Consider the following 9,850-nt stretch of genomic DNA (forward strand, 5'->3'; position numbering starts at 1 on the left):
CATGATGGTGATCCCATGATGGCTTTCCACATAAATACCATGATGGTGACCCCATAAATGCTCTCTAAATAGGACAGCTCTTAGTAGGGTTTTTAGAGACTAAATGCAGTGCCCCAGAGATCAGATCTGGGATACAACAGATTGTGCTAACTTCTTGCACTATTTCTCTACCATATGCTCCTTTTTTTTTTCTGTTGGCCTTCTTTTTTTTAATCCATGGGAAGGGAAATAACTTGCAAAATTGTTAAATGGAAAACTAGAATAACACACAATGAAAGTTTAGAACTTCAAAGATCAAACTGCAACTGTCAGAAGTTTTAAGGCACTGGAAAGTGTTGAGCATCAATCAAATTCAAAGCTGTAAGAATTCAGAGTCTCAGAATCAGTGTTGGAAGTCAGTAGCAATCCAGTCTAACCCATACTTGTATAGGAAGTTCATCTACCACCTCTGTTAAGGGATCATCTAACCTTCACTTAAAAGCCTATGGTGAAAGGGAACCTACTATCTACAGACAAGAGCAGGCCATTCTGCTTTCAGACAACTATGGTAGGAAAGTCTTTTCTTATATCAAGCCTCAATCTGTCTCACTAGCCACAGTCAAGCAGGACAAGTGTAACACTTCTTCAGATATCTGCAGGTAGCTATCTTGTCTAAGGCTTTTCTTCTCCAGTCTCTCCATTCCTCATCATCTTGGTTACTTTCCGGAGTTTTAACATTCTCACGAAATCAAAGTAGCCTAAATACGAAACCTATCATTCCAGAGATGACCTGACCAGAAGATTTCCAGAGTATAAACTATTTTCAGTTAAGAAATCAAAAGCATAGCGGCAGATGATTCAATAGTTTTTCCCAAACAAAATAAAAAATTTAATTAAAATGATGGTCAGCAAAAATATAATTTTGAAGGCCTAAAAACTAAAACTACTACAAGTCTAAAAACTCTATCCATGCTGTATATGACTAAAGTTAATGAGAAGATACAGCTCTTTAAAAAAACAAAAGTATCAAAATTATCTTCACATTTAATTGATGATGTTATTTAAGTATAAAAGCTGTATTTCACATCAGCAGCATCTCACATTTAAAAGTCTCAATTAAGAGATTTCACTGGCTAGGTGGCACAGTGAATAGAGCACTGGCCCTGGAGTCAGGAGGACCTGGGTTCAGATCCAGCCACAGACACGTAACATCAACAACAACAACAACAAAAAAAAACCCTAGCCGTGTGACCTTGGGCAAGTCACTTAACCTCAATTGCCCTCCAAAAAGCAAAAAAAAAGTATCAATTAAAAAAAAATACACATATTCAAATTTCCCCAAGCAAATTTTGGATCACAATTTCAAGAATCAGTAACATTTTAAGGTTATTACCAAAATTAGAACTTTATGAGTTGGAAAGAGACCTTACAGGTCATTTAGTACAACCTCCCAAGCAACGATGGAATGTCTTCTATGATATTCCTAACAAATAAGCGTCTGGACCCTCCTTGACCACTTTCAACAACAGCAAACTCAATACTTCTTTGTAAGGAAATTCATTTTGTTTGGGCAGCTCTAATATTTAGAAAATTCTTCCTCACACTGAATAAAAATGAGCTTCCCAATTCTGCCCTTTGAATAAAAAACAATCCTCTTTCACTAAATATCAGTCATGAATTGTTTCATAAGTAATGAAAAAATGTAATTTCAAACAAGTTTTAAAACATCAAATGACAATAAAATATAAATGAAAATAAATACCAAAAGTGAACAGTTTAGGGAAAGTGGTGTTGTAAACACATACCTCATGTTTTCACTAACCACTAATTCTCAGCTTTTTTAATGTTTTGAGAAATGTTCTGGTTTCAAATTTCATTGGTGGCTTCAAACACATTCAAAGTTAATTCAGAATCAGTCTATGATGAAGTCAAATAACACATGTAAAGTGCTTTGTAAAAGTGTTGTATAAATGTTAGCTATTATTATTACCAAAACAAATAAGTCACAATAAAGTGACTGAGTGGAAAGATTTCTTCAATATTTAAATCTGAAAGGACTAAAGTTACTATATACTCTTAATTTTATGCTTAAAGGCACTTAATGAGAAGAAATATTTAAAAAGGAATTGCTGTACTAGCATCTATTCATAAATCCATTTCAGGAAAAGACTGCAAGTGGATACCATAGTTAATGCTTATTTTCTCAGCACCAAATCTTATTAACTAGGCCAGTAAAATGATATTTAATATTCTATATATGCATATATAGGGTAGCTAGATGGTATAGTAGATAGAGTGCTGGGCCTGCAGTCTGGAAGACTCCTCTTCCTGAATTCACATCTGGCTGTGACGTAATAGCTGTGTGACCCTGGCCAAGTCACTTAACCCCATTTGTCTCAGTTTCCTCATGTGTCAAATGAGCTAGAGAAAGAAATGGAAAACCATTCCAGTATCTTTGCCAAGAAAACCCCACACGGGGTCACAGAGTGGGACTGAGTGAAACGACTGAACAACAACATGTATACACACATACACATTTTAAAAAACATATTGATTAGTCTTCTATTTGTATAAACTTGGTCTCAACATATTATAATCCAAAAATTCCAGTTTGATGCTACATTTACTGTGATGCCATCCAACTCTCAAATAATGTCATAAATGCCATTTGGGGATTGTCTTAGTCACACAGGAACAGCTTTCACAACTACGGGGCAGTAACACAGAACACAGAACAGCACCTTACACAGGCTATCACCACAACTGCCTAACTTCCTTACCTCCTAGACAGAAATGTCACACACTGTCAGGAGACTGCTGAGGAGAGGAAAAAGCTACTGCCTTCATTTCAAATCACTACCTTTTCACCTTTCTTGGCAAAAACAGAAATGCTATAAAGCGGTGAAGGAACATTTACTTTCCCTTTCATTTAAGATCCTCTGCATTCACCATTTCAAAAGCTCAAGAACCAGTCTTCCTAACACTTTGGAATCCAACGCTAATGGTGAAGACATAGATGCCTTCAGGATAAAAACCATCGGACTCTAAGCAGTTTCCAAAGGTAGCTACAATAGCATTTTTCCATCTGCTGTGAGCAGGACAGAGCTTTTACTTCTGAAATCTCATAGCCGCCACAGACAGCTTTCTTCATAGCAAACTACTATAGGAACCTTTGAACCCATTCAATGGTTAACCCTAGCCATAAAATGTTCTTAGGGTCTAAAAAACCCTTTAAAAAGTAATTCCAAGCGAGTAAGAGCACCAGCCCCAGAGCTGGGATAACCTGGGATTAAATCCAGGTTCTGATACTTAGCACCACACCCAGAAATAACTGGCCGTGTAACCTTGAACAAGTTACTTAACCCCAATTGCTTTAAAAAATAAAATAAAAAGTAATTCCAGTCCTTAGTCAACTACCTCTGATCAATGACACAGGGAACAGCATAAATAAATGACATTAAGACATATGTATCATTTAGCTGTATAGTTTACATACAGATGCATAATTTAACAAACTGATGGGAGGATTGTGAGCCAAGACCAAGACTTCTACTCCATGTCCATCCTTTGTCTCTTAATTACAGTGCCTAACACTACTGTAGGCCCTTAAAACATCTCTTGATCAGTAAATTCAAAATCTTCACGTCACCAAAAAGCACAATGCATAAACAGAGTGGGCTGAGCTTGGAGCCAGTCAGAGACCTGAGATTATATCCTAGCCCTGTGACCCTGAGCAAGTCATTTCACCTGCGCCTGTCTCAGTTTCCTCATCCATATAAAGTGTAAAGTGTGCGGTTTGAAGACTAGACAGCCTCTGAAGTGCCTCTGAGCTCTAAATCTATGGCCATCTAGGATGCTCCTGACCTCTAACTGCAGGTGCTCAAGGCTCAGTCCTTGGGCCGCATCTCTTACTACTTTCTCTGTATTCTCTGCCCTGGAGATCTCATGTCATCTCAGGTAATTTCAGTTATTGCTTCTATACATATGATGCCCAAACATAACTCTGACACTAGCTCCAGTTGTCCTGAGCTCCAGACCTGTCCACTTCCAACAACCTACTGGACATCTCTACTTGGGTGTCCCACTAGCACCTCAAAGCATCACCTTAAAAATGTAACTTGTCATCTTTCTCCCAAATCCAGGTCTTCCCTCCTTCCCATTTCTATTAGCAGCTGAACCATGTAGCCATTTACCCAGAATTCTCTTGTACTTCTTCCCGGAGCTAGAAGACTACATCTAATCAGTACATAAATCCTATCAGGTCCACACTATGGCCTGCATCCTTCCCTTCTTCTGAATTCACACCAGCACTACCTTTATTTCTTCTCACCTGGACTGTTCTAATAGCCTCTTACCTCATCTTCCTTCCTGCCTCTAATCTCTCCCCTACACTTAGCCATTCTGCCCATGGAGCCAGATCTGATGTCACTCCCTGATGTCTACTGACAAAAACTCCTTAGGTTGCCATTCAAGTCACTTGATGTTCTGGCCTCAACTCATCCTTCCCAACCTTCTATCATGTTACTCTAGTATTCTCCAGGCAACATTAACTGTTTCCCAAACATATCTCATGCTTCTCATGTCTTCCATACTTTTGTCTGCATTTATCCCCTACACCTGGAATTTTCTTTCCCACCCACATCTGCATAATGAAAGTCTGCCTATCTAGAGGCCCAGCTCAAATGCCACCCATTAAGTCTTCCCTAAATCCCACAAACTGGAGATTATCCCTCCCTCATTTAAAAAAAAAATTATTAATATTTTTGATTTTAAGTCATCTAAATTTCCCCCTATAAATATTTTTCCTCTCCACTCCCAACTCCCTTCCAACACACCATCCCTTATAACAAAGAAATTCCTCTTACATCTTATGGTACTTAATACCTCTTACACAGGTTATAGCTGTATAAGGTAAAATGCGATAAGTACATATATAACAGTGTCTCAACCCACATTATTGTACAATATCACGAATATACTTAGACCAACTTCACTGTAATCTCACAAAATACTCTATAATGTCATTTAACCAAATGCTAAAAACTCAAATCAAACGGTCAGCAACTCTTCAAGCTTATGTTTAACTCTCAGAAGAGTTATCCTCTAGGCCTTCGAGCACATTATTTAACTTCCTGTGTTTTCATGGTGCTAACAGTGACACAAGTCAATAGTCATTTGGAGACATTATCTTCCCAACCAGAATGTGAACTCCTTGAAAAAGAGACCTTATCAAATTCATCTGGCATTCCCTTGCAGTGCCTTGTGTGGCTGGTCCCTTACCCACCGAAGGTGCTCGGTAAGGGTTTCTGAAATCAATCCACCAGTAAAAACTTGAACTTCAAACTTCCTCTAGTACAACTTTTTTTTTTATTTTAAGCATTTCATGATGGTGAAATGGCTCTAAGAAGAGGATGGAGAGGGATATGGCCATTCTAGAATATGGTCCTAAATAAATAAACTACTGTTCATTATTCTGCTGTTGTACTAAATAAACTCAATTATACTGTCCCTACAGCCTGAAGAAAAGTGAGTTTGGGGGTGGGGTTGGAGGTTTTTGGTAATATGCCTGTGAAGAGAGTTCTTTACACATATCTGGAAAACATGCACTATGAACACAACAACAACCTATGATCCCTCTGCTGAGGCAGCTTCAAAAATGCAGAGATGGGTGAAGAAGTCCAATGCTACCGTTTAAACTAGGATCTTCACGTTCACAACTGAACTATATAGCTTGGGATTCCTTAATGGGAATTTTTACTTTGTTCATAGAGATCATAGGATTTAGAGTTGAAAGCAACTGAAAAGATCAATTAGTCTGACATGCTAATTTTCCAAATGAGGGAAACTGAGGCCCAGAAACAGAAAAATGACTCAAGCACACAGGCAAGCAGTGGATGGATATATCCAGGACTTCCCAATATACCACAGTACCTCACATATAAGAACTGAGCCCTGCCAAAACTTACATGTACCTGAGACAGCAACTGGATAAAGAGAAGCTTTAGAAGGGATGAAGAATTACTGAAAATAAGAGTCTTTTTCTTTAACCAAAGAAGCAAGGAGCTTTTACATAAAGATTGCTTTGACCAAGAGCCTTTTGCCTCCCAAAATTCCAAATGACTTACAACATGAATTTGTTAGTTTAGTCTAATTTAGAACTGGCATCCTTGAAAGACTACATCAAGGGTAAGAAAAGAAATAAACTAGATAATACATATCTATATCACATGGGATATTTCTTTGGTGTCCTGCACATGTGTTATCCCAATTTGTGCATAAATTTCTCAAGGTCAGGGAAATGCATATCTTTGAATATCCCACAATGCTCAAACATGGTTCTATGTATACTGCAGGTTATCATATATTTCCTTATTAAAATACTTTTAATAAATCAAAATGCTGGGGATAATTAAAAACTGCAACAAAATATAACTATTTTGGGTATTTTTACATTTGGTAAGTTGAGAGGAAGAAAACTTATCCAATGAGACTTCTAAAAATGCAGCATACGCTATATTGTAACCAGCTTCTGACTGTTCTAACAGAATAAAATCTTTGCCCAAATACCAAGTACAATACCATGGACCACATTATTGTTTGATAAAAATATTTATGATGATGACCTCAAAAAGTAAGGTGATTAATGAAGCAGTAATTTTTAGGACTGAAAATAAAACACCTTTATGGTCCTAGTACAGGGAAAAGTACCCACTATGGAGTCACAGGGCATTAGTGATGTGTACTACCCATATCACCTTGGATAAATCACGATACTGCCTCAGTTTCCTCATCTATAAAATGAGAACTAGACTAGACAACTCTTTAGTTCCTTCTACCTCCATATCTATGATTTATGATATCAAGGGGCAGTAGGATAGAAAAACAATGTACAAATAGATGTTTCATGACAAACATGGAATCTAGATAAACATCTGGAATCCTTCCTTCCGGGAATAAAAGATTCAGTTAGCACAATGCCTTTCTCTTAGAGGCACAGCATAGGTGGAAAAGAACAGGGCAGGAATAGAACCCAGCTCATTAAGCAAGGGAACTCCTGAACAAGGAAACTCCCTTTACCAATGCAGGTAGGCATCTTCTTGGAAACTGACAGTCACAGAAAGGTGTCTCAAATCCTGAGAGGTTGCATGACTTATCTTGGACCACCCAGCCTGTGTGTGTCAGTGTCAAGACTTGAACCCAGGTCTTCCTTGCTCAAAGGCCAGCTCTCTATCCAAATTCAACCCCCAGGAGGAGAAAATAAGGTAACAAAACCAAGAATATAACACTTTATATTATATAAAAGAGATGCATTTTGTCTAGAGGATAGTGATGAAGTTGGGACACAGTGAGATTTGGCTTCCAATCCCAAGTTCAATTCCTATATGACCATGTTAACCTCTCTCTGAGCCTATATACATATCTGTAAAATGGGGATAATATCAGTAGTACTTCAGAGGACTGTGGTGAGGATTATACCTTAAAAATGCTATCTTACTAGCACAATTTCTATTGATCGAAGTGTTTAATTTACTCAATTTTGTACCAAACTAATGAAGCAGTCTTTCCAAAAATTTTCAATGATTTTTACACTTGACATAAATTCCCCAAATTGTCAGTCATCAAAATCACCTGTCTCTTGCTGCTAAGAAAGAATTTCAATTAAAACATTTAACAAGACCAAAAAATCTTAAGTCATAAAGTGAAAATAATGACATTTAAATACTACTTAAATAAGTTATCATTAAGGGTATATCAGAGAAATAAGCACAAATGCAGAAACACGCCTGTATGTAGTAGTCAAGATCCCTAAGACCATGTTTAACCCAATCATGTTTTCCTCATGAAAGTCTTAAAAATAAGCTGATGTAACTTACCTACTATCCACCTAAAATAAGTTAACATACCGTATAAAATTCACCAGTATTTTTTTACTTGAGACTAAAAAGCTAAACATTAATATTACATTTGTATTTAACATTAAGCAAATATACTTACATCTTTTGCCATGTTACCAGATCCTTGAAATCAATTCTTTAGATGTTCACTCTCCAGAGAAGAAACAATAATCTTCTAGTGAATAAAAGGGCAAAAGAAAACAAATTCAGTGAAAGATAATGGTTGGCAAAATGTTGTATCTCAAGTTAAAACTGATACATTTCTCCTTCCAAAGTCAATGCACTCCCTCTAAAGCAAAATGCACTCTGGGATATCAGGAACAGCCCCCCCCCCCCATGTATACATTCATTCAATCCTGAAAGGAATCTACAAAAGCAACTTGGTTACTTCTTTTAAAATAATTTAGAGGATTAATGACAGGTAATAGACAAATGTAAATGTCTTATACAAACTCTTATTCCCCCAAACTACTAAAACTACCTGGAGCTTATCCCACTACAGATTAATGACACAGGGTAATAAATGTAACCATCTCTATAGACATCCAGAACAAGACTATGATGAATAGAAGCCTGCCCCCCACCATGAGGAGATATGATGGATACAGGCAAACCCTCTAACCTTCACCCATGCACACGCGTGCCAATCTATGTCCCATACATACACATCCAGAACAAAAATGCACTAGGTATGTCATTACTCCTAGCCCCACCCGCCCCCCAAAACACTGAAGTGTGGAAGGGAGGATTGGGGGACCTTGCCCCTACTCTAGGCACAGTGGCCAGCTCCACTGGCCCAGCCCTGAGCATGCTGAGAACTCTGACAGGTGTGTTTCCAAGGGTTAAAGTAACTGCTCTCAGGCCACAAAGCAAGACCCAGTCCAGGATCCACTCCATAAGCCCCATGTCCATCTGGGATCTAGATCTTCCTGACCTGTCACTAGGCCTCGGGAACTGCAGCCCGAGAAGGGAGGGCTCCCCCCACCCCACCCCCAGCACCGGAACTCAGCAGGGGGCTCTCCACCCTCCTGTGCTATTTCAGCACCCAGGCTGGTGGAGGGGCTGCCCCCAGCCCCCTACCCTCTCGGGGTGTCCCGCAGGGAGCTGGCTGGAGCAGGCCGGAGCAGCTCCAGGCCGTTGGGGCTCTGGGAGCTGGTGGCGCGTCTCAGGCCCCATGGACAGACACAAGCAGCAGCTGCAGCTCAGCCGCCCGCCCGCCTGCCCGCCTGCCCGGCCTCGCCGGCCTGCGCCTCCTCCCCCCCCCCCACCACCACCCTCTCCTTCAGACCCGGGCACCACCCTGGCAACAGGCGCCATCCCGACCCTCCGCCGTCGGACCCCGACCCTGCTCCCCAAAGGAGGCACAGCGATGCTGATGGGGAGATGGGGGGGTGGCTGGAAAGAGGCCTACCGCCCCTCCACCAGCTGGGGATTCCCCCCACCTTCCTTCGTCCCATCCCAAGGACCCTTCCCCATCTGCAAAGGCAGAAAAGGGCTGAGCACCCCTTCTCTTCCCCCTCCTCCCTGGAACCCCACATCTCAAGCCGGGGGTCAATTCACCTGAAGGCGTCTTCTCCCCTCCGTGCCCTCCCCCCCGAGGCAGGCCAGGAGCGCAGCGGAGCCCCAGAGCCCACCACCAACTGCAGCGGCTACAATGAAGAGGAGCAGCAGCGTGGGGTGGGGGGGTGGGGGGGCATCAGGATGGGAAAGGGGGGGAAGGCAAGGTTTACCCACTGCACATGTGCAACACACACACACGCACACACACAGCACCAGGAAAAGAGACCCGAGGAGACACCAAGCCGTGTGCACGGCGCCCACACACAGGCGAGGCGAGGCGGGGGGCAGGGCAGAGGGGGGCCCGCCCAGGGGACCAGACCGGCCGCACGGGTTCCCCATCCCCCGCGGCTGGCCCTGCTGGCCAGCCTCCGCTCCCTGACCGTCCCCCCCCCCCCCCCCCCCCCCCCCCCCCCCCC

At 41.3% G+C, this 9,850-nt stretch overlaps 1 protein-coding gene across 5 annotated transcripts in view; it reads right to left on the reverse strand.

Annotated features, from left to right (window-relative positions):
- TFDP1 (transcription factor Dp-1) overlaps nucleotides 1-9,850 on the reverse strand; it is a 146,915-nt gene that overhangs the window by 136,324 nt on the left and 741 nt on the right. For 4 of the 5 annotated variants that reach the window (XM_069094069.1, XM_069094065.1, XM_069094066.1 and 1 more), the window contains exon 2: nucleotides 7,975-8,049. In XM_069094069.1, coding sequence (XP_068950170.1) covers nucleotides 7,975-7,986 — 12 coding nt within the window. In that variant the 5' untranslated portion in view covers nucleotides 7,987-8,049. Of the gene's footprint in view, nucleotides 1-7,974; nucleotides 8,050-9,434; nucleotides 9,560-9,850 lie in introns of those variants that run through there. The other variant, XM_069094067.1, reaches the window with a different exon arrangement.

This window comes from Petaurus breviceps, unplaced genomic scaffold (assembly GCF_028583685.1).
Source record: "Petaurus breviceps papuanus isolate PSGF00001 unplaced genomic scaffold, PetGlider_PUasm1.0 214, whole genome shotgun sequence".
NCBI classification, from domain to species: Eukaryota; Metazoa; Chordata; class Mammalia; order Diprotodontia; family Petauridae; genus Petaurus; species Petaurus breviceps.